Source organism: Perca flavescens, chromosome 2 (assembly GCF_004354835.1).
Source record: "Perca flavescens isolate YP-PL-M2 chromosome 2, PFLA_1.0, whole genome shotgun sequence".
NCBI classification, from domain to species: Eukaryota; Metazoa; Chordata; class Actinopteri; order Perciformes; family Percidae; genus Perca; species Perca flavescens.
The window spans coordinates 29,576,700-29,602,129 of NC_041332.1; the positions used below are offsets into that span (position 1 = coordinate 29,576,700).

General features: G+C 41.5%; 2 protein-coding genes across 2 annotated transcripts in view; one reads left to right on the forward strand and one right to left on the reverse strand.

Annotated features, from left to right (window-relative positions):
- Positions 1 to 25,430, reverse strand: part of lrba (LPS-responsive vesicle trafficking, beach and anchor containing) — a 194,805-nt gene that overhangs the window by 53,844 nt on the left and 115,531 nt on the right. Inside the window, exons 39-43 of the mRNA XM_028592089.1 lie at positions 25,097 to 25,240; positions 23,027 to 23,163; positions 2,490 to 2,607; positions 2,270 to 2,372; positions 133 to 248 (exon numbers count right to left, since the gene is read on the reverse strand). Of these exons, the coding sequence (XP_028447890.1) occupies positions 133 to 248; positions 2,270 to 2,372; positions 2,490 to 2,607; positions 23,027 to 23,163; positions 25,097 to 25,240 (618 nt within the window). The remainder of the gene's footprint in view (positions 1 to 132; positions 249 to 2,269; positions 2,373 to 2,489; positions 2,608 to 23,026; positions 23,164 to 25,096; positions 25,241 to 25,430) is intronic.
- On the forward strand, positions 19,862 to 21,621 carry mab21l2 (mab-21-like 2). The gene has a single exon (XM_028592075.1). It carries the CDS (start codon positions 20,253 to 20,255, stop codon positions 21,330 to 21,332), a length of 1,080 nt encoding a protein of 359 aa, XP_028447876.1. The 5' UTR covers positions 19,862 to 20,252; the 3' UTR covers positions 21,333 to 21,621.

Consider the following 25,430-nt stretch of genomic DNA (forward strand, 5'->3'; position numbering starts at 1 on the left):
GACAAAGATTATACAAATCATGGCATCAAGGATTAACAACATTAAAAATGTTTTCTGTGTACATTTCCTCTATTGGCAGGTGTGTGCCACAATCTGCAATAACATCGCGCAGGTGGTAGGTGGTGTCCTCACCAGAGATGGTGTTGAGAAAGATGAGGTATTCAAAGTTGGAGATCTCACGGCGTTGCCAGCGCTGGGTCATGTTGGATGCCTTGAATAGCTGCTTTGGTGTGGCCAGAGAGATACGTCTACAAAGAGAAAAAGATAGTAAAACACTTGTTTGCCATTTAAGTGTTTCTGGTCCTGGTAACACATACAGTAGTGTGGAGTAGTACAAAGACAAAGTCAGTCACCACATCACAAGAACAGCAATTAACAGACCGGAAAAAAAAAAAAAAAAAAAAAGCCTTGGGCTTATTAGACTTTTGCAATACAAATGTCATTATATGAAAAATCTTTTGAACTTACAGTCTTGCTAATTATGAAGACAAATATGCAATAAATTGGTTTGACTACACATATTTGCGTGCATGTGCGCACACACAGAGCTCAGGGCATGATGTATGCAATAGGACTAAAACAAATGACCCCCAATCCAATTAAAACAAAGGAAAATGATGGAATTAATCACTGTCAGGGTGTGAGATTATAGTCATTAGACCTCTCAAAAGTAAAAAAAAAAAAAAAGAAAAATATATATGACTCTCTAAACACAAGTGTACTACAAGACACGCTATTCTTTATATTCTGTATTGTCCCCAAGCAATGACGTGCAATAACATACTTTATGTGTAGGTGTCTACATTTTCTTTTTATCTCTCGTAGATCACGTCACAATGAAATGTAAACACAGAGAGGAGAGAAGACAGAGGTTGCTTGATATGGGCAAAAAATTTTAAAAGCAGAAGGATTATATCCAATTATGAGCAACCATATTACATGGATAATGACGTGTGGTTGTGCAATTATTGTCATGGCACTCTGGACATTAAACTAATTTGTGCTGTGCTGGTGTGTGTGTGTGTGTGTGTGTGTGTGTGTGTGTGTGTGCCCCCTGTACAGCTATCCTCAGGTCAAAGAGGTGAGGTGTAACCTGGCCTGCAAACTAGCTTGATTAATGAGCCCAACACAAACACACACACAAATCTCTCACCCAAAATCTGTGTGTGTGTGTGTGTGTGGGTGTGGGTGTGTGTCCTACATCCACACTGACTCATTACTGGGCGCACTTTCTTACTCAGACTCATTACATAGACTTCATTGTTCACTGTTACTATTGCTACATGCAGCATTTTTTGTTTCCCAACATTGAGAAAACATTTCCCACAGATCCTAAATCTTCCTGTCTCACACGTTACCTCCCCGAATATTCACGCATCCCACCAGAAAGACAGAATTTCACAATATGCAGTATGAAACTGAAACAAATCCCAATATGGGAACGATTTATACTTTGAATTTGGTTTGGACTCTTTAGTCTAACTTACAGAAACCTGCAGTTACTGTGTATATTTTTATGCAAACTTTTACCCAAAACAGTGGAGGTTTCTTTGTTTTTTTTTCCTTAGCCAAATCAAGGGTCTAAGGATAGAAGGTGTCCTAGGCAAATTTGTGATTGTGGGTTATATAAATAAAACTGACTTAATTATACCTTTACCACCATTTAATGTATCAAACTAAAAACTTTAGCTAAATTGTGTCACATAATTAAAATATGCCATGAAAGGCATCATACACTAAGACTTCCTGGGCACTAAGGAACTGCTGGCGTGTGGGAACACACACGCCAGCAGCTGGGTTGGGCTTTGCTTCAGCGCTGGCCGGACACAGAGCAGACATGATGTGAGGGAGGGCGAGGGAGGGCTGTGCCCTGCAGGCTTACAACCAACTATTTGCTTCACACTGATGGAAATAAATAAATGAACTGGACTGTGTTTGTGTGAAGCCAATTATGTTTGGGGGTGTGAGGAGGCAGTGGGAGAGACGGGACCCATCAGTGACCAAACCCCTGTGTGCATGTGACAGCAAGAAAGGGAGGGAGAACATTTAGTTTGGAGGTTTATCGTGTATGTAACATGTAAGTAACAACAACGTGAATGCTCTTTAATGCCGTTGCACGCCCTCCATCCACCATTGTCTTTCAATACCCTTAATATTCGGATCTGTTCAGATGTGGTGCTGTATGTGTTGCACACAGGCCTGCAGAGAATGTTTAGAAAGCACACAAAGAGACTTGTTGTGCATTTCTGTGTTTAGCTGCGAATCTCACCTGGTCTGTGGAAGGCCAAAGTTCGTGCCAACCCCAACACGAGGAAGACTGTGGACCACCTTCTTGACCGTGGCTGCATCTGGGAAGTTGAACATGACTGCCGCTGTGGAGAGGCACAGAAAAACGTCTTTTTTATTATATCATATCAAGGACTATTTTCATATTCCTTATGTGGCATAAAATGGTGACCTGAAACGGTAATTATCAGGTGTTGTCTTACTTCTGTTGGCCATGAAGATTTCCAGAGCAGTATTCTGCAGTAGGTAGCGTCTGGTAAAGACAGCGCGGATCTCTGTGAACAACCATTTTCCATGAAGCCCTTCTGTATAGGCTAGAATCTGGGAGACAGGATAGGAAAAGAGAGAAAAAAGGCACGGGGGTTGAATTCAAAGGGGATAATGAAAATGGAATAAAGAAAGGACATTTTAAAAAGAAAGAGACCAGAGGAAGGGAAGAAGCGCAGACAGGAGGCGAGGTTAGTTCATTTTTCACACAGTGATGGCACGACGGCCTGAACAGCACGATTAATGTCTTATATTGATCAGCCTCAATGAAAAAGAGATCCCTTCAGCGAGAGAATGGGCGCTATTCAGCTGAAAGGAGTGAAGGAAGCGTTTAGTTCACTAAAAGGTAATCCATATCCCAGCATACAGGTGAAGAGAAAATGACAATATACATATAAGAAACAAAAGAAATATTGTTGTGATATACAGTAATGGTTTGATGTGACAAGGATGAGGTTAAGAGCCTATTTTATGCTCACCATCTGATTAGACTTTTTCTTTATTTCCATAGCAGAAATTGACACAGGGGTCAAACAATATTATGTTAGCTTGATCCAGATTTCTTTTTTAAAAAGGCTTCGATGAGCTGAGCTTAATCGGTCCCCATGGAGATTGCGGTAGCTGTCAGAGTGGCTTGTTCTGATGGCTGCCACAGTGCCTGACAGACCCAGATGCTTGGCCCTGCCCCTGAGATTTGTACTCCTACTAATACGGCATTTAGATTTGCTACTAACCTACTGAGCACTGCTTTGTTAACTAGGCGTTTGTTTCAACCTCTGCTTTTACTTTCAAAGGCGTCTGCTGACAGGGGGCGTACAGGGAGGTGGCAGAAAGGTAAAAGGGACACTTTAAGGTTGTCACAGCACGGTTCAGAGGCTGTGTTATTAATCAGAAATATTCAAATGTGAGCTAGCAAGCTCGGACAAGACTGTTAAGTTAAAGGAGCTCATTAAAGGCGGGGGACAGCAGAGGGGACCAGCTGAGGCCTTTGCCAGCCAGAGAACAGCCTCTCCCTCGTTGTCTCTATGAGGAATAAGATCTGCCTGCATCATAGACTCACTTCAAAGTCTCTGGAGTTCAATTAAATGTGGATTAGTGGCTTGGAGAAGCTGGCTGGGGCTGCAACCGCCAGCCTCCTATCTTCCTTAACAGGGGCTCAAGATGGCTATATCAGTCACCGTCAGCCAGTAGCCAACCCTATCGCAACAATAGTGCAGCACTCAACAGCAAACACCATTTTTTATCATCAAGGAAAATGTATTTTATAAGGTAAACTACTGCAAGAAGTGAAAAGAAAACCCTTAAAGCAAAGATGTTAATTTCAGATATAGTAGTAACTCTCCTGTCTGTACAGCAAATATAAAGTTACAGCCAGCAGCCGGCTTACTTAGCTTTGCAGAAAGACTGGAAACAGCTAGTCTGTCCAAAGGTAACAAAATCCATTGTTGCTATACTTCTGTTTTTTTTGTGCGGATTAAACAAACAAAGTGATATAACCTGTTAATTAGCGAGTTTAGGAGGCACAGGCTCAACGGAGCAAAGGAAAAGAAGAAATCTTAACAGGCGTTTGACCTGCTAATTCAACATTCATAAACACAATAGTATTTAGAGAACATGCACAGCATAGATATTTTAAGATATGATCATGTCATGAGATTTGTTTCCACATATAGGATTTGTATATTGGAAGTATGCATTTTTTTAACTATATAATAGTCTTTATATAGACTGTTAGGTACATAACTAAGCCTGTTGTGAGTTAATGCGATTGAATTTAGCTGACAAACAGCTTTCAGATTAGCTTGTCAAGAACGCTACTGAAATCCTAGTCTCTCATTGCCAGACCTTCCTCCACAGCACTGCGAAGTTGGGTCTGGCTAGTCCACACAGGAATCTGGAATTGCAGAAACGTGTGCTCTGGTGTATTGGCATTTCTTTTAACCAATCACAGTCTTGAGCGGCGCTAAACGCCGGGCGGATTCGCGATGCCGCTGCAAAATAGCCTCAGGAAGAAACTTGTTTTGGTGGAACGTGTACGTTTAAAAGTTGTTTTAGTCGTTCACCAGAACACTCATTGGACAGATAGTCTAGCTAGCGGTCTGGATTTACCCTGCAGAGATCTGAGGAGCATTTAACCATAGTCCTCAGAAATCCACCGGAGTTTAAAATTAAAACACAAAGAAAGCGGGAGGTAACGGACATCCGAAAACCGGTGGAATTTCTGGCAGAACAATAGCAATCACGGAAGTGGAATGTCATGATATAGACTACTGAAATCCTAGTACATATCATCACCAACCAACACTATTGATACTATTTTATCTCAAGTTCTTCAAAGAAACAGCTTCTCTGCTTCTATCTGATTAAAAATGAAATTCCTGTATTCAGATGTATGATGAGTGGATGCTTGGAGAATAACCTTTCACCTCCAAAAAAGGGAGTGGTTGACTCATTTCATCCCCAGGAGTACACTGATAGACCTCACGATGGATGTCAAGTAGATGCCCAGGGCTGCAGTGATAAAGTTGCAGTCTCTGATTCCACAGATAGATATGACAGCAGCGGAGGCAGCAGGATATCATATCTGTCTCTGGGCCGATGAATCTCCTGGAATGCTGTAAATAGCACTCTATTTTCCCGAGATCATTGTCCCTATCGGCGGCGCCCTTTCCCTTGCAGATGAAAAAGCTGAGTGGGTGACAAGGAACGTGACAAACTATCCGTGCAGTAATGTTCTCGTCGTTCTGACCATGTCTGGACAAATTACAATGGTGTGGAGGTTATTGTCCGAGCTGGAGTTATGGCTGCACCAGCTTCCTCTGTGATAAATAGTAATGGTGGAACTGGATCAGTCAGGCTCAAAAGAGACGAGATTGCTACAGAAGCAGAAGAGGAACACCAAAGCCAGACTCAGGTCAGCACATTTACATTTTACTATCTGAACAAAAAAGGATTGTTTGGATTAAAAAAATTATTACAAAAATGAAATGATTGAGTTTGAGAAGACGACAGAAGATTCCATAAAGGGAACACAAAAAAGGACCAGGAGCTTTTACGTCAATGTGACTGGTTGAGTGTAAAGCACAGTTTTATTGATGTTTCATTTCAAGTGGAACATTATCCATGGATTCAGGTCTGCTGTGTCCCGAGATCAATTTCAAAGCGTCACGCGAGAGGACACAGCCAAACAGAAAACAAAGGAACTAGTCTTGATTGCGATGCTTTTCTTTCTCCATCTCTCCCTCCTCCTCTTTCAACCTGTTTGTGCGCCGGGCGGCTGCTCATTTCTGAAGCACTGTCGTTTGTCTTTGTCAGATGCCCAAAAGACAGCGGAATGAAGAGGGACACATGAAGAGGGGCTGGGTGACTGTGGCTGTGGTGCGTAACCGCGCACGCACGCACGCACACACACACACACACACACACACACACACACACACACACACACACACACACAGCTGAATCTCACAGACAGTCCTTGCCAGTGAACCCTCTCTATCACCCCCTTTCTGTCACAAACACAGGTTCCTTTACCAACCACTGCCTCTTCAGAAACATGGGTAAAGCCAAGTGGAGGAACATGGTGACACGGAGGAAATGTAATTGAAACTGTGCTGAATTAGAGGAGTTAGGCTGTTGCCAAGCTGTGTGTGTGTGTGTGTGTGTGTGTGTGTGTGTGTGTTTTTGGGCTGATAAGACACTTGAGTTGAAGCGATAGAAGCCACAGCCAATTAGCAATAGTAAATAAGTAAATCCTTATTTGTCATAAAAATTTGAAAAATGACAATTTTAACACCAAGTGTCGTTTTTGTAAAAGAAATCGTTAAAAACTGGACACACACACACCGTTTGATAAGTGGTGTATGCACATTTACTCGTTTAGTTTAATGTGATGTGCATCCTTGAAGGAAAATTAGGTGATTGAAGTTCAATTTGTTGCCTGTTATTAAGTATTTCCGCATGGCTGCCTCAGTTAAAGGATAATGGATGAGGAATTTATTATTACCTTTTGGTCAAATGAAGTGGTGTGGGAGATAAGGTGATGAAATTAATGAGCGGGAGGAAGAGAGGTGATCCATCAACATCAAAACGGAGACGAGGGACAAGCGGTATTGGGAGAACTTGATAGAATTCATTAAAAAAAAAAAAAAAAAAAACCTGTGGACTTATCAGCTTGTAGAGTTGCTTATTGCTTTTCATTTCCCAAACCCTGTCTACGTGCACACTCCTCTACACTCACTACTAAAATGACTTTTACATGCAAACAATGGACTGAGGTTGCAGATTCCGACAACTTGTAATAATTAAACGAGACTCCACCTTTTTTCTTATTCAAAGTCACAAAGTAAAGCACTGCTTATAGTTACATCAGTGCCATGCTCTTTGTGACTCTTCCTCACTTGACTGACTACAGAATCAAGCCATCTACAATAACCAGAGTTTCAGTGGACCGAGACGCTGCCGGCCATTTTACTGCAGTGGCAAATGAGAATGAAGTCACAGGCAAACACAAGTGGACATTTAAGGACTTTCTGACACTCTTCAACTGGTGCATTCACAAACATACCAGAGTTTACAACTCTAATAAGCTTCTTCTCACTATTCCTTACCCATATACTTGTTCGCCTCCTCCCCCACTCAACTCAACCCCCACCATCCTCTTGTTCCACCCTGGTAAACAAGGCCTTGTCACCCCCTCCCCATCAGTAAATGAGTTCATCGGACTAACGAGCAAGCAAAGGGCCCCGACTCACTAACAAGGGTCTGTTGGCTGCCTGTGCCTCTGGACCAATCAGGACCCTCATCACCGTTGACACAAAGCCTCCAAGAGCCCTCTGGAGCCAATTAAGACAGATTTTGCTTTTGAGATTGAGTGATGGCCAAAAAAAAAAAAAAAGGAGGACGAATGAGAGTACTGTACTGGAAAGAGGGACAGAAAGATGCATCAACATAATTTTACTGTAAAGATTTCTTGAAAGAGAATGTATTTCAATCAAAAGCCATTACAGAACCGAAGGTGTATGGTTGGTGAGTAGGTGTTTGGAGGCTGCGTTTGGGGGAAATAGGCAAGTCATTCAAGAGGAAAACAATGCTGCCTCACAGCAAGAGTCTGGAATCATTTGACTTTAAGACAGCGCAGCCACATGACTCTACTTTCACACTACAGCAGTTATCCTGTAGCCTTTGTGCCTCAGCAAGAGTAGGATTTAACCGACCGGCCTCGACACCATCTCTGTCTAGTCATGTGCTCCATGACTGTTGAACTATGGAAGCAGTGTGGCTGGGCAAGCAGTGAAAATATAAAAAAGGTATCAAAGTGATATACCTGACTGTAGACCAATGAACAGTCAGGTTACCAAAATCCAAAGAAACTTCCTTTTTTTTTTTTTTTTATTACTTCAACATTTTGTAAAAATTAGCTATTTATTGTTGCCCTTAGTTGACAAAAAGATTGATACCACTCCAATATCTAAGAGTTGTATTGGTCTTCTCATCTAACTCTCACCAAGAAAGTGAATGAGCTCACTTTTCCAAACTTCAAACTATCGCTTTAATAACAATAATAAGCAGTCAACATATAGTGTCCATTATAGCTAGAATGTATAATTAGGAACAGACAATGCTTATAGACTATTGGATGCATTGTCAACAGGCTTCAATATAAGTAGTCAAGACCATTTGCGTCCACCAATGACGGATAGGCACAATTGTTCTACCGTCATGTAACTAATTCAAGATGTAATCACTGGTCACACATAAAGGCCCATTTGCCTCGAGGGAAGTCAAACAAACTACAAGGTCAAAAAAAATAAACACAACTAAAAAGCTGCGCAGGAGTGTGAGAGAATTAAAGCTAAATAAACAAGCCCAGCTTGCAGCAAGTGTAGGTTATGGAGCCTGAAGGCTCAAAGCATTCGGTCCCAAACGTCACCCAGTAAGAGTTTGCACTCCTTGAAGAAAGTCCTCTTTGAAGGGATCTGTGGGGCCACTTAGTCTGAATTTGGCCTAATAAGGATTAAACCCCTTTTGGGCCCTTTTCACTGTTTGCTAACAGGTTTGCCTTTTCTCCTTTCATTTCCTTGGCTGCTTAGCCTTTTTGAAATGGGAACAATAAAAAAAGGTCTTGTGTGGGTTTAGGAAAATGCTGCAGTGGTCTTGGGGTTAATTGGTAGAGAAGTGAAGACTTCAGTGCATTAACTCATTAAACATTCAGCCTTTGGGCATAAGCTGTGAGGACGAAACCCTCAAAAGGGCACATAAGATACTAAAGCGGCAATACTAAACACTAATGGTGTCAGTACTAGTAGGGATATACATAAACATGAAAATATGACGAGCCAAAACCCTCAGTAAATAAGACAACGTGAGCCTTTTTTAACAACAAAGTCTTGCGTATTTTGGCAGATTACACAGAGAAAGCATTCAGAGATATATATAAAATAGCTCTGCTATTTTTTTTTTTCTTCAATATTTAAGATCAGCGCTTCCTTTTTGTACCCTATCACAGCTTAGACTGGGGCCACAAAGGGCAGAGTTAGTGGCTCAAAGGTGATGGGGAACAAAGGATGGATAAGGCCACATAAGTAAAGGCAAGAGGGGTGTGAAATGCAGCAGACATCCACAAATTGAGAAAATCCTCTCTGCTGTCTTTGCATTCTCACAATGCACGTTTATCAAACCTATATCATTTTGGACAGTGCAGTAAAGAAACGTCATGGTACACACAGTGCACATAAAACTAGAGTTAACTTAATACATACTCTTTAATTGGACATCGATATCACAGCATCATAAACACAGCAATACAAACAAAGCTCAGCTTTGCACTAGGATATGGTGCATATAAAATGCCCTCCTAAGAAACCAGCAGCTACATATGAGACCTTAATAGTATTGCAGGGCACCTGTTGAGAGTGCACTGAAAGAGCTTAAATACGTTCCTTGATTTGTCATGCTCATCACTAAACACTTGCAGATCAGGATAAGGAGTAAAAGAATGCATATGCTTTTCACGGATATTCAGAAAATCAAGGAGACAGCCCAGAGCCACCACTGAAGCGCAGGAGGTGTTTTAGCCTCAATGCCATTGGCCCTCCACTCCCCTATAAGCTGCCATGGCAAACATCAGACAGGTTAAGATCGCTGACCGGCTCCTATCGCATTCTCCCCGCTTTCCTTCAATCTCTCATTTTGCCATTTAGGGATGGATAGGCTTTTTTTTTTTGGAGTTGGTGCGAGGCTTCGCTGAAGTAAATTCTTTTCTAATCCGCCTATTGTCACCAGCTTAAGTGGGTGTGGGGTGAAAAGTACACCCCTCATGGGGAATTTGGGGTTGGTTGTCCCAAGCAAAAGAAGAGGGAGAGAATGGGATTTGTATAAAGGAACGGCTGTGGAGATTTTTGAGAATTTGAAGGTGAGTCAATTGGAGCTACAGGTTTATCAGCGACAAGCATTTTGAGTTACTACTGTAATACAGTGAATTATATTAGTGAGCATTTTCAATACTCAATAAAATACAAATGAAGTACAACAAGATTCACTCAGATGTGATGTCTCTCTACAATCTACGCCCTATTTGGTTGTAGTTGATCTCTAGTTTCTTCGTAGTAGAGGGTTTTTTGGTGGGTGGAGTTTATCCGATCAGAGGTCTAAGAATAGAGTTTGATTGATTGATTTTATTTGACCGCTTAAATATAAAATATGAAACAGTACTCTTTGTCATACATTTAAATACATAGTCAGGGATGACACAATAAAGCCCAAAGACTTATTTCCATTGTGGTCCCTGGGTGTCGTATGCTGTACAGACTGTAATTTGTGATTTTCAGCTCTATAAATAAAACTGACTTGACGTGCCTAAAGGCAGAAATAATTGATTATTTTAGGCAGAACAGGCTTTAAAAACATTATCACCTTATAAAGTTGTTAAATCAAACATATTAGCAAGTTAATTGCATATCCAGCAAACATGGAGCAACATTAGCATCCATTTGCAGTTGTGCTTTGGCCACCTGACTAATGCAAGTTCAATATTGACTCTCCTTGTAGCTCATTTTTGGTCTTTTGTTATCCTTAAGGAAATATCTGGCTCAAGCTGCTAAATGTTACACTTTGTTTACCAGTTGGTCTCTTTAGTTCACGCAACTTTGTTTGCAGTTTAGGCAGCAGGCAGTCCTAGTCCTGTCATTTTTGCCATTTCATAAGAGCAATGAGAATGAACCAAAACAAGTTTCAAGATATAAGAGCAAAACCATTAGCTGAAAGAAGCTTAAACTTGACTTTTTTTTTAAACTGAAAACACTCCGTAAAGCTGAGAACTGCAGTGTTAATTACGTAAATATCTTTGGGTTGGTAACAACAAGTGCCCCCTTTCACATTACATACAGTTTGTGCATCTTTAAAGAGTAATTATTGATAAAGGTTCAGACAATTTACTTGGCCTCAGCATTTAATTTGTTACTATACAGATTTATTATGAATGTGATTGCTGGTGTGGAACAAATTTGAAGTGCATCATCTTTTATTATTGAGATGTTAAAAAAAGATGATGAGAGGTTTAGAAAAGTCACAACAACAAAACTATCCTTTGATTTGACTTTATAGTATTAAATATCATCTGTGTATTAGAATTGCTTTTTGTTTATACAGTACTGTATCTTATTCTACAGTCTTGCTTCTACGGAGCAGAAGTAAAGCTCTGTTGTGCTGATGTCTGCTAGAAAGGAGTCTTGGATGAGTAAGTAATCTGCAGAATGTCCCTATGGATGTGCCATTTCAACCAGACTGGATGGGTCATTAACCAAAATGGCAATGGAGGCACCAGAATTCAGCAATGTACCATTCTGCTCTCCGGCACATGAGATGTCTTTACACAGAGTGCACATCAATGCTATCGGCTTACCTTCTAAAAACACATGCATCTGGTTAGGACTACTCCTGATTTCTTTTAACAACAGAAATTAACAGCTATAATAAATATTATGTCCTAGTCCTGTCATGTTGCCTTTGTATTTATGAGGCCTTCTAGGATTAAAAAAAGATTAAAAGAAGCTCAACAACCCACATATTTACTCAAATTCTTCAACATATGGATCTAGTTTTATCATCTGAAAGGCAGCACAGACCTTTCTGCCAAAACAAGACCACATTTACAATTCCAATTTCCAATATGCTGGGCTGGACATCGATCTTTCAATTGGAGCCGGGTGTCTCTCTGACCTCAGCTGAATAACAGAGGCTTGTGTGAACAGCAGGTACACAGGTGCTGATTGTAATATCAGTAGCCTACCAGGCAGACTGGCATCCATAAACAGGCCTATCCATCAGGCTGGTGTGTTGCCTTTGACACGTGTGTCAGAGGCAGACGAAGGGAATAAATGATGGAGAGAGGGGATCAATCAAAGGAAGGGAGGGGAGGCACCTGCCCCCTGACTGGCCCAGTCAAGCCCAGAGAGGGAGCATGATGGAGGGGCTAGGCTCAGGTGCAAAGAGGGGGTGGCAGTTCTTTGTCTGGAGGTGCTTGGTTAAGTGTAGGCCAGGTCTCAGAAACAGTGGTCTGTGGTGGTGTTAAGGTCCAAAGTCAGGTCACAAACCGAGGGATAGAGAGAGGCCAAGCATGTTTATTAGTGAAAAGAGATGGGGTAGTTGCTTGTGTGTGTGTGTGTGTGTGTGTGTGTGTGTGTGTGTGTGTGTGTGTGTGTGTGTGTGTGTGTGTGTGTGTGTGTGTGAGAAGAGCGGTTGGAAGGGGGACATTAGTCATCCTTAGGGGGCGAGATGACAGTGTCTAATGGTTCTTTATGCGATTGCCAATGTGGCAATCGCCCTTCCTCTACTTGTCCTACCTGGTTATCACTCGCTAAAGCTTCTTCAGCCTGCTTTGCACAGGAGTCACAGTTTGCATTTCATCAAAGGGTTAAAAACAAGACTAAGGGTCTATAGTCACACTACCGGCTCTGTAAGACTGTACTTAATCACAGTGGTGCTTTGAGCTGCTGTAAATGCTGTTGTCAAAGATCATTTGTACCTTGTTAACCATCTTAGTTTAGCATGTTCACGACTGAGGCTGAAAGAAATGTCATTAGTTTTGAAAAACCAAAGTATTTAATAAATTAACTGCATAAAAAGTTAGGGGATCCCCATAGTTATTACTACTACTATTCATCCTGCGGAGGATATGATTGACTGTACTAAATGACATAATGCATCCATTTACTGGATAAGTGAAAACTTTGACCTGATGGTGGCCCTAAAGGAACATTCAGGGGATCATCTAAGTCAGTAGGATTCATCCTCAGGGGATTTCATGGTTATCCATCCCATAGTTGTTGAGATATTTCACTAACAACTAAGTGTCAACCTCAACCTGAAGGAAAAGTCAGACGATCATGAATGTGAATAGGATTCATCTTCTGGGGACCACAAATACCTGTATAACACGTCATGGCAACCGATCCAATTTGAGCCTTGGTGGACCGACCAACTGACATACCCAAAGACCGAGATGATGATGAGGCCCATCGTTAACATCACTCTTAAACACCCCACATCTGGCCAGGGACCGCTGACCTCCTTACAGAATGATCTAATCATCTCTGATATAGCCTCGCTCAAACAACTGGAGTGTAATATGAGAGACTAGATCACAACCATGGATGCGGTTTGAGACTCAAAAGGGAGAGGAGGTGGTCTGCATGTGTATTTCGTGTTAGGGAGACAGAGAGAGAGAGCGATAAAGGGACAGTAAAGAAGTTAACAAGACTTTACTGCTCTACTGGGGAACACAAACTCACTTCAGGAAGCTTTAAACCTTTATTTGGCCTTATCTCCTCTAATTGGCTTAAATCATTCGTAATTGTTTGCACATGTCTTTATGTTGAACAGTTCCCAAGGCTTGGGCCGTGACTTGACATAAGCAGTGAGGCAAATCGTGAGGAGCAGTAGGATAATAATTGGGTTTCCTGATGACTGGGTGAGCCAAAGTGGGCTGCAGGGAATGATGCTTGAGATTAAACTGACCCTGGATGTTTAGGATTCGAGGAACGGGAAAAAAACAGAGAGGAACACATGACGGCTGTGATGCTAATGATTGGGTCTCCAGTACGGAAACGTTTCATCTCTCACAGGTGCTATAATTACTGTACCTGGAATGCAGGGAGGGTCAGACAGTGAAAGAGTAAAGGAAAGAGGGGACATTAAGAGAAAGAAGGTCATCCCAACCCATCATTCCGCCGGTTGTCGTTGTGGTGTGGCTGAGCGATTTATTGACCATCTCAGGATGCACTGTCAAAGCGGACAAGGAGAGCGGAGGGAATGGATGGTGGAACGGCATGAGGGAGAGACAGAGGGAGGGAACAAGGCCAATATGAATGAGTGAGAGTGAGGGGATCCGTTTCCTTGGGCTCATTGATAATGACATACCTGCTTGGGCTGTCCGTTAGTCCTATAGCACACACTACTTAGGCTCTAACTGGAAAATCAATAGGCTCCTCTCTCAGAGACCTCTCGCTGCCATGGCTCTTTGTGATTGGCAGCTGCAGCTGAAGGTTGTCCCTGGTGACCATGGGAGTTTGGCGGAGCGAGCAGGAGGAGGGGGGAGGGGTGCAGTCGCAGCAGTTTGACACTTTAGGGAGAGCTTAACGATATGGGACTGGTCGCGACACAACACCAGGGTGGTTTTCTTTGACTGAGTGACCATCCATTCAGCCACTCCAGCTAACCCAGAGGAGACGTCGCCACCCCACTAATTAGAGTTACAAATGTCTTCTCAGTGGGGGCTTTATCATTACATAGTCCAAGGTTGGACACTGACCTTTAGGGAAAATGTACTGATATTCCTTCCGAAATTCTTTTCTCTCTGGCCTTTGGCTAAAACTTTCTGAAAACACAGTGTGGATGTCCACAGGAGTTTAAATAAAGAAAAGAAAAAAAGCAGCACAGTTAAACTTACGTATATCAGCCGTTTCGTTTTTGTCAAGTCAAATAAAAATGACCTGTTGACATTAAAATGCCATTTTAACAAATACTTTTTTTCTTATGATTTGCTGCAGTTATAATTGATTTTCAAATAGTTGTGTGGCCCAGTGAGTGATAATCTTATTTACTTCCCCATCAATTAGATCCTCCCTAAACACATATTTTACACTACACTAATAGTATAAAGTAAATGCAATGTCTTAAAGTTGACAATGAGATATATATATATATATATATATATATATATATATATATATATATATATATATATATATATATATATATATATATATATATATATATATACACATATATATATACACACACACCCACACACAGGAAATCCAATTATAAGCAATTATATGTACTTTACTATTTTATACTGACATGACTATACAAGTTGTTAGCCAACCTGAATCTGCAGCTTTCAAATTCCAACTTGAAAGATTCATAAATAAAAAGCAAAATTGTTTTATTAAATATTTTAACTTACTTTTTGTATTTATCAATCTGTTGCTGAAGCTTTCATCTCAATCTTCAATATTTTCCATTTCCAGTATGTGATGGATTGTGGGATAACATTGTCCAGCGAAACCCCGATAATGCGTTCCCGCATTTTAAGTATACATTTGTTATTCTGCCACTGTGAAGGTACTACATACTCACACCAGAGTTAGAGTAAATCGTTTTCTATCATGACACAGGAATAGTTTAGAATACACTCAGATTGCAATGGGGATCTAAGGGACTGTTCCTCCAATCAGGTTTTTGCTGGTATTTCCTTTGACCAATCAGCTGGAAGTAGAGCAAATTTCACTTCCTCATTCATGCATTAGTAGTCTCCAGGAGTGGCTCCACAACAATAACTCCACATGTAATATTGATGGTTTGTGTCTAAACACAGAGTGCTGCCGTACGCGCACGCGCACACACAAACAAACACACATCTGCTCTGTGACTTCATCAGTTCTGCTATCTGCCGAGCAGATGCAGGGCCCTGCCAGGCAATTAGTTGCCTGCGATGATTTTCTTTGAGCCCTCTATGGAGGGAGCAGCTGGGTCCAATCGGGTTTGGGAGACAGCAACAAAATGTGTGAACAGCATCAAAAATTCACTTGCTTAGTTCACGTGTGCCGATGTCAGTCTATGTGCACATGTGCCTGTGTTGTGCCACACACCTATCATGTTTCCAGAGAAAGGAAAGAAGAAAAAAAAACTGCACTACCTAAAAATGCCAAGCTTCGACATCCCCCTCCCTTATCACTCACTTGGAATTACAAAGCACACCAAGTCAAACAGACACAGGGAGGAAACTGTTGCACATTCTGTTGCAAACAAACCCATTTTTTTCCTATTGCCTTCTTCAAGTATCTCTAAGGCCTTGCCATAAAATGTAGCCATAACATTTGGAGATGTATTGCACTCTCCTGTAAATTACTTTAAGAGACTGTCACTTTGTATTTGTTGTATGTATAGTACATACTGGCGATTCAGACTGAGGATTCAACAAGGAGATGAACTAAACTCACAAAATTATCACTGAAATTTTATTTTATGACACTCAAGAATCAGGATCCGCATATAAGGGGACCAAATATGTTTTCAAATATATTTTAAGAGAAATTACTGTATGTCTTTGAGGTTGTTTTACTAATTGTGAACTGTTAGGAAAACTGTGTAGTATACACAGTAATGAGCCACCTGGGGGTACTCAGCGTAATCTGGTAGGAGACGAGAGGGAAACGAAGAATAAAGCTGAGACCGTAGGAAAGACAGACAGAGCAAGGCCAGAAGAAGAGGGGGAAAAAAAAAAAAAGATGAGAGAGTGAGGTTACTCATCAGCTGGCAGAGATTTGCACAGGCATGGACGCCGTTGTGTGCTCGTGAGGGGATCACTGTGGAGTCGTCACAGAGACTCAGATCAAAGAGCTCTCTGACAGGCCCCAGATCTTTTCTCCAGTCAATATAAACCAGGGGGGGAACTCTTTAGGCACCACAGATAATTCTGAACGTTTTCAGGAGATAAAGGGCACAAGAAGTAGCAAGAATGGATGAATAAGTGAGGTGGCCTGTGTCTTTAGATATATTCCACCATAAAAGGGAAGGAGGGGGGGAGGGGGGGTGGGGGGGTGGGTGGGACAGGAGAAAAATAAATAAAAAATTTGATAAACTAAAAACTATTTCAAATGCCCCCACAGTTGCTCCCAGCTGTCTCACCAGTGTGCTAACCCTCCTTCTGTTTTCCACCTATGACTGTAACTTACAGTTCGGCACATGAGATGTACATACACATACTTTTGGCTGACCTTTCCACTTCAACTGGCAGATTCTAATAAAATCCAATCCACTGCAGTCCATTCTACATTGCAATAAGAAAATGAACATAGTGCTCAGAAACGTATGGTTTGATTGGTGAGCAAAAACGGATTCACCATATGAATGCCATATATTTCATTAAGCTACAGTTATCATGTCCTTCATAATATTTGGACACTTGCTCTCCAAGTAGCGTCGATTAATCTCTCTGGAGCGGTGAGCCTGATAATAAACAGTCACCCAGAAATCAAACAGCCAGACATTTTTTGCTCATTTATTTCTCTCTGTTTTTATCTTTTTATCCTATTTTTTTTTAAACATTGGGATCACTATCATTTTACTTGAGTGTGATACACAGGGAAGGAATGCCAAATCTCAGTTTAATACTTCTTTTAAATATCACAATAAATCAACTGTTGCCAAGTCAACTGTTGCTCATCTTGACAGTTTCTCTGAATAATCTAGTAGTTCTAGGAACAATATTCAAATAAATGTGTGCTCATTTATTCAATGCAATGCAAGTTTCCCCTTGAATGTTTTTCCTTGGTCGAGACGGGTGAATCTGACACTAAACCGCTCCACTGAGGCCAAAGTTAATTTAACTACCTTAGGTGGGCAAACAAGCCTTGCTTGTCAAAATTAATATACTGTATATAATACAATATATAGTTTGTGTGGCACGTTTATGCCTTTGAAAAAGATGAAACAAATATGATGGTTTCCATGTTAATCTAATTTAATGTGTTTTAACTTGGGCATTTGGCATTATGAAATGTGTTGAAATGAGCTCAAATATTCAGCAGGTCTTTCAAGATAAATGATCAATTCTACATATTTTTTTATCAGAAGTTACTTTACACTCCCTAAAGCCTCATCGGCGCATGCAAAAAAAGCTACACGATAAAGTCCAGAAGATGCTTTAACTATGAAGGAGGGGAGAGGGGCTCATTAATCTTTGCCTCTTCATATCAGTAAATAGCTTTCTGGGAATCATTGTTGAATCAATATTCTGTATTACGTAAAATGATTGCGTATGCATATTTTATTTGCATTTTATTTGCCAGGTGTTTGCCATTTATGGCCTCGGAAATAAGGTTTGGCAACAGGCACATGCTGCTTAATGCAGAGAAAATATACGGACAGTTTTCCATAATGTAGCTGCATGTATGCAGTCAACCTTATTGTCTGTGATCAACACTTACCGAAAGCCATTCAAAATATTACAGACTGACTGGCCATGGTTTATTACTGTAGGCCAGATATAGTTTTTTAAATGACAGGAATGATTAAACTATATAAAACAGTTGTAATTTTACTGCGGCAGTGAGGAAGTGACCGGTTTTGTTGACTATTCAAAAACGATAATCACTTGAAATTATAACCTGTATTTAACTGAAGCCTTGAAAGAAGGGAGACTTAAAAGTAGCAGAAAATGTCCAATTAGCTCCATACAATTTTACGCCAGACACCAATAATTACTATGACCTTGTTAACTGGAATAGGGGACACATGTCAAAAGGACTACAAAGGGTAACAGGCTGCAACAATACCTCTCCTCAACATTTCATATGGCTTTCACTGCAGGTTTTTATATTTCCAGCACTATGTGTGTCTCACACTGCAGCCGCTTGTCTTTGGGAGAAAGTAATGGCTTCTTTAGTCCTCCAACATGAAGTGTGGGTGACAAGGGGACTTCAATTACAACCTCAGAGAGACCCCTGGTTAAATTATTCAGTATGGACAAGGTTCACGGCGATAAACCCACGGGCAAATAACGTGTCTGTGTGCCACGGACACATGTCTTGTTTCAGTTATTTGACTCAATCCAAAATATTGACTGTGACACACACACCCACACACCCACACACACACTTTTAAAAACTTGTCTTTTCTCTTGTCTAGAATCGTGTTTTCTACTGTGGTTTTGATTTTTTATTTATTTATTTATTGTTTGTTAGTATGGTACTAACCTGAGCACAATTAATTTACCTTTGTGGACAATATAGAAAATCTATATCTATCTAAGACTAAATGTCCAATAACATTTAAATCAACTTAATAGTTTTAAAAAAAACTTATTTCAGTTTATAGTTTCAGGCACTCTAATTCATGCTTTTCTGAGCCTAAGCTGCAGGTGCACTCAACACATTTACGATTTTAAACGTGCATTAACAAAATGATAAATGGCTTAACAATATTCAACAGCTTATAATATTCATTGTTTATCAAAACACACAATTTCACATGAATGTGATAAAAAAGACATTAGCTTAAGGACTTCTCCTAGTATAAAAAGGAATTAGAATGGACATTAAATTAAGAGAATGAGTAAAAAATTATGGACAGTTTTAATTGAATTTAGGAATAATGTGACCAACTGACCATTCCTGTTAGATGTCTAATTCGAAAAAGCTAACATCACATTTAAATTTATAAAACAGAAGTATTTTCAAGATTAAGCCAACACAGTCCACGGGACTTTGTATGACACAAGTAGGACATGCTGCGTAAACCAATGAATGAAAAAAAAAAAAAAAAAGTAATACTTGCTGTCAGTCAGAGAAAAAAAAAACGCTGCAAATTACTGAGCCTTTCAAAAATGAGGAAAAAAAAAAAAAAAAAAAAACATTCAATTAAAAACGGAGAGGAAAACGTAGAATACAAGCGGTCTAAAGTTAAAGGCTGTCACTCACATTTTGCTTTTAGGCTACACTTCCACTCCTTAGAACGCACCGAGCGAAATTACGCGCAAAGAGGACCACTGAAAAATGTTTTACTGCTGGCTTCAGAGAGTGGACACGGGAATCCGCCCGTCTAAACCTAAAAAAGGTTTGTGTTTTCCTGTGGCGGATTGGGAGCAGCGGACTGCTCCGCGCGCCCCGGTGCTGCTGAGGCGGACTGGAGCTCCTGTGCTCTGATTGGCTGCCTGCACTGACAGCTCCGCACATGATTGCAGGAGGAGAAGCCCGACCCCTTTCACTCTTGCTCAAGGAACCATTCATAAACTACACAAGTCCGGCTCGCAGCTGAGTGTGGACGAAAAGTGAGCGCGGGGGCACAGAGACAGAGAATAACAGCGAGAGGAGATGAGTGGTCACAGACGATGGTTTAGGCTTTAGCGCGCGCAGCCCAGGACACGGATGGTGACCCACGACCTGAATATGAATCTACCTAGCGGTGCTGGAAGTGCTCATGAGTTGGACTGATATTTAGCTGGCTAATACGTTGCATCCCTATCCGTTTCCTCCTCCTCACACTGACGTCCATCCGCTGCTAAAAGCAACTAAAAAAAAACAAAAAAACTTTTGATTACACACTTTTCCTGCATTTGCCTCTGGCTTTACCGGTAAGCATTGGATCCGTCGGCTTACTGCGACTCGCCGGTGTACAGCCCGGACCTCTGCCCAAACATGATTGCGACGCAGGCAAAGCTGGTTTACCAGCTTAACAAATATCACAACGAGAGATGCCAAGCGCGCAAAGCGGCCATAGCGAAGACTATAAGGGAGGTTTGCAAAGTGGTGTCGGATGTCCTGAAGGAGGTGGAAGTGCAGGAGCCCCGGTTTATCAGCTCCCTCAGTGAGATAGATGCGCGCTACGAGGGCATGGAGGTCATCTCCCCCAACGAGTTCGAGGTGGTGCTTTACCTCAACCAGATGGGGGTGTTCAACTTTGTGGACGACGGCTCCTTGCCCGGCTGCGCGGTGCTGAAGCTGAGCGACGGCCGTAAGAGGAGCATGTCGCTGTGGGTCGAGTTCATCACCGCCTCGGGCTACCTATCCGCCAGGAAGATCCGCTCCAGGTTTCAGACTCTGGTGGCGCAGGCCGTGGACAAGTGCAGCTACCGCGACGTGGTGAAGATGGTGGCGGACACCAGCGAGGTCAGACTACGGATCAGGGAGAGGTACGTGGTGCAGATCACCCCCGCGTTCAAGTGCACTGGGATCTGGCCCAGGAGTGCAGCCCAGTGGCCCATGCCCCACATCCCCTGGCCCGGTCCTAACCGGGTAGCAGAAGTCAAAGCCGAGGGTTTTAACCTCCTCTCCAAGGAGTGTTACTCGTTAACGGGGAAGCAGAGCTCGGCGGAGAGCGACGCCTGGGTGCTGCAGTTCAGCGAGGCCGAGAACAGGCTGCTAATGGCCGGCTGCAGGAAGAAGTGTCTGTCCGTCCTGAAGACTCTGAGGGACCGTCACCTGGAGCTGCCGGGACAGCCGCTCCACAACTACCACATGAAGACCCTGCTGCTGTACGAGTGCGAGAAGCACCCGAGAGAGACCGACTGGGACGAGTCTTGCCTCGGAGACCGACTGAATGGCATCCTGCTGCAGCTCATATCGTGCCTGCAGTGCCGCAGATGCCCCCACTACTTCTTGCCAAACTTGGACTTGTTTCAGGGAAAGCCTCACTCGGCCCTGGAGGCTGCTGCTAAGCAGACATGGAGACTAGCGAGGGAAATCCTCACCAATGCTAAAAGTTTGGACAAACTATAAAGTGATTGTCGAGACAGAGCCGAGAGACATTTTGGGATAAAAACAAACAAAAAAAAACTTCAGAGAAGGACAAACATGATTCTGCGACTGATTCTCCAAGCAATGTGAAAAATAAAATAAATACCAGTAACAAAAATAATGCAGCAGAGCAGCGAACCACAAAACCCTTTTTAAATGGAGCAATTGGGCCACTGCCAGAGAGAAAGTGAAGGTACATTTTCAGATAAATGTAATAACTTTTAGTTGTCTTCTTTAAATGTTTTCACAAAGTGAAGAAACTTTTATTTAAATATATGCACAAAATCGTTAAGTGAAAGAATAAAATGTAGCGTGCCAAGTTCAATTTTTTTTCATTATGTGACTTAAAAAAAGAAATGTTAATAAAAATGTTGCAAATTAAATTACAACTTGGCCTCGTGTCTTGACGTGTTTTGACAGCTGATATGACAGGGAAATCTGTTGCATTTTATGTTCTGCTATTGTCTGATAACGAGAATCATTAAGTTATTCATTTTGACGAGAGAAAGCCGACCTGTGCTCAACACTGGGAAAAGAAAAAAAAAAAAAAAAAAAAAAAAAAAGCTTTAGCTTTTACTAAATTTAAGACTGTCGACTTTAGGCCATAGGCTACTTTATTTATACAGTGCGTCACAGGCCTTAAATGATTTTTCGAATGAATGTAAATCAACAGGCTGATGTTAATATAAAGGCCCGGGAGCATCTCTCTGTTGTAACAGCTCAAGCACAGGGGCCTACAGCAAAAAAGTGAAGCCTTAATCTGATTAATGCGGTTGATTTTAGATAACGCAGAGTAGCTCATATGACACATTTATTGTCAAGTTTATATTAATGGATTCTGGTATAAAACTCGCATTCAAATAAATGCGGATGCTGTTAAAATAAACATATTTGAATACACAGCTTCACATTTAAAAAGGAATACGATCATTTCATGCGGTGTTAAAACTGCACAAACACACAACCACCTGTGGCTCAGCAGGCTTCTGTAGTTAACGGTTGACTAGAATGACCAAAACTAGTCCACATTTTACAGTTTATGATTTTTATTTATTTGGGAGCACTCGCTAATATTAACGTAACATTTCTTTTATTTTGTATTTGTTTACCATGAAGAAAAAAAAAGCTGCATGATCATTACTAATAGGAAGGCCTGATCCATTTGCCGTTATGTTTGACCCACAAAGACAGTTTGATGATTTATTTATTTATTACAAACACACTGAATGTCCTATCACCACTAGGATTATTAACAATATAATATGTTCAGGGTGTGAAAATGACTTGACAAAATATTCATGAAGAAAAGTCGTTTTGTAAAAGTGAAAAAGCACCGAAATACCAAAAGTATTTTAAGGAAAAAAAAAAAAAAAAAAAAAAATCTTTTCCAATTCCAATATAGTCATATTGTAACTTCAACGACAGAATGACACGACTTGAATCTCCTCTTTGACACCACATTACCACGTGTTGCGATAACTCACTTCTAGTACCTTTGCTCATTTAAAATAACACACTTGTAGATACTGAGATATAACAACCTATAGCTGTACAAGCTGTAGGTTATATTCGCCAGCCTGCATGCATTTACCACCATCAGCACTATAGGACATTCGAGCGTGGCTTTCTGTGGGTTGACCATTTGAGTCGTGATCAATGGAGCCCGAGTCTCTTACCTTGGGATCGATGGCCTTGAAGCCCGGCTCGTCTTCGTCCACCTCGAAGTAGAGCTCGGAGGCGGTGATGGACAGGGTGCCTCTCACCACCGCGGCCGGAGCCACCAGCTGCCCACTGGTGCTCAGGTTTACCGGGCCTGGAGAGGACAGACACACGCCGGTCAGAGAAGCCCCTGTCCGCGGTGGGGGAAACACGTTGGCGTCACGCAGTAATGGTAAACATAGAAACCTCAACGGGGGGACTGCACTGAGCTGATGGCGGTTTGCCTGGCAGACAGTTGGCCTTCAACCGTGGACGTGGTTAATTAATTAAAAAGGAAAGATGATAAGTGGGAAAGGGAAACACGCCAAAGGTAGCGATCATGTATACGGCTATTTTTTAAAACAAAAAGGTAAGAATGTTTCTCCAAAGAGGTATGTTTATATAAAACTATTAAGAGTTGCAGTATATTTAAACTGGGAGGCTAAAGGCTACACACGGTCTGTATTTTTCCTCCTGGAATTGATAATCTACAATTAATCGATGAGTTCAAGATCAAACTAAAAAAAAAAACATAGCTGCCCACTGTATGACTGCTATGTAGCTATAGTTCCCCAAATAAGGCCTAAGTATCCTAAAAATCGCACTAAAATAAATTATTAAAAAAAAGAAGAAGAAAAAAGTCCAACTCTGATTGCCAGTCAGAATGCATTGGTTGCGGGCGCTTGGGTGAAGCACTGTTTAATCTCTCATCAATCTTAATTTATGCCAGAATGACAATGAGAGCCCGGCTCAGGGGAGCTGTGGGTGTTAGCTCTGCACATATGAGCCATTGTATCTGCAGATGTGCGCTGCGGAGAAAAGAGGCTCGGAGCCCGGCTTGATTTCCCCGAGCACCCGCACACTCCTGCAAACGGATGGGATATATATATATAATATATATATATATATATATATATATATATATATATATATATATATATATATATATATTCATGCCTCTGCCTCTCGTGAACCCCGTGAGTACTGACATGTTATCCGTGGGTTGAAATAACATTGTTGTTTTTTTTTTGTTCCATTCAGTCAAAGACATTCAATTACACCTGAATCAGACAGCTGCTTAAGAGGAAAAGCTGAACCTCTCCTCGATGATCTCTCCTCTATATTCTCACAGTATACACACCACTTTATTAGACAGGATTCAACGTTTAATCCTATTGTCCTCCAGTCGCGTTATTTTAATAGCACTCTGAGCCCCATTAATGCAGTTTAGTCTGGCGAGCGCTGTCACTGCACATAAAAATGCGGATTACACAGCAATCCGATTAGCGGTATATATGCTATTTAATTAGTATTCTTTATATCGGACGGATCAAAAGCAACAAAGGACTGACAGCATCGCAAGTTGGATAAAATGTCACATAAGGTTGAGCTGGAGTCGTTTGATCAGGCTACTAGGCTCATGCAGGGGAGGTTTTATTTAGGCGATGCTGGTTTTTCTTGAATCAGAAACATAATGTGCCATTTCAGGGTAAGCAGTATCCTGGGATAAACTCGGCTACTGCTGGATAAAAAAATAAACCAATTAAAAAAAATGTTGCTACTCAGGCCTGTGTGTATGTTTGTGAAGCAGACCTCCAGTGGCAGACCGAAAACTAAAACTACTGTGTTTTCACCAGCACTCTCCTAGGATAGTGGGGCCATAATGAAATAGTTGTCCAGGGGTTTAATAGGACTGGCTGAGGCTTTCATTGAAAGCCTGTTTTCCTTGTACACATAAGGAGTCGGCGATGCTACAAGATATCTAAAAGAAACACACTGTGGTATCAAAGCTAAACAGCAACATTATATGGGAAAATCAATGAAATCCTATGGGAGATAAGGATGCCAGTGCACAAGACAAAGTGCTATATGACTCACTATTTAGTACAGCAACACAATGGAAGGATATTGAGCTATATGAAAATGGCAATGAGCAGGTTTCTTTATATTGCCTGGGCTGCAGGACAACCAACACCAGCAGCAGGGCTGGGAGGGGTGTGACTGGGTGAGACTGACTGAGAGGTGAAGAAGATGAGCCGTTCTTTTACCCGTTAAGTTGTCCAGGTCCTTCTCCTCTAAGGATGACAGAGTGTCATCGTCTCCGTCAAGTGATGTCTCACTCTCAGAGTTTTGATTTCCCAGAGCCTGACTCCTGATGGACTGCTTGCCTTTGAGAATATCCTCCTCGGAAGCTGGGAGGGAGGGGGGGGGGGGGGGGGGTACATGAGTTACATTTATTTCATATTGTATTGTAGGTTAACACAATAAGTCTGATTAACTTTATTTCAGCGCAGTTTGATGGCTTTACATTTTTTTTTAATGATCACACATTTGAACAGATTTTATTTTTTACGTGCAACCAAACACCCGACTCAGACATTT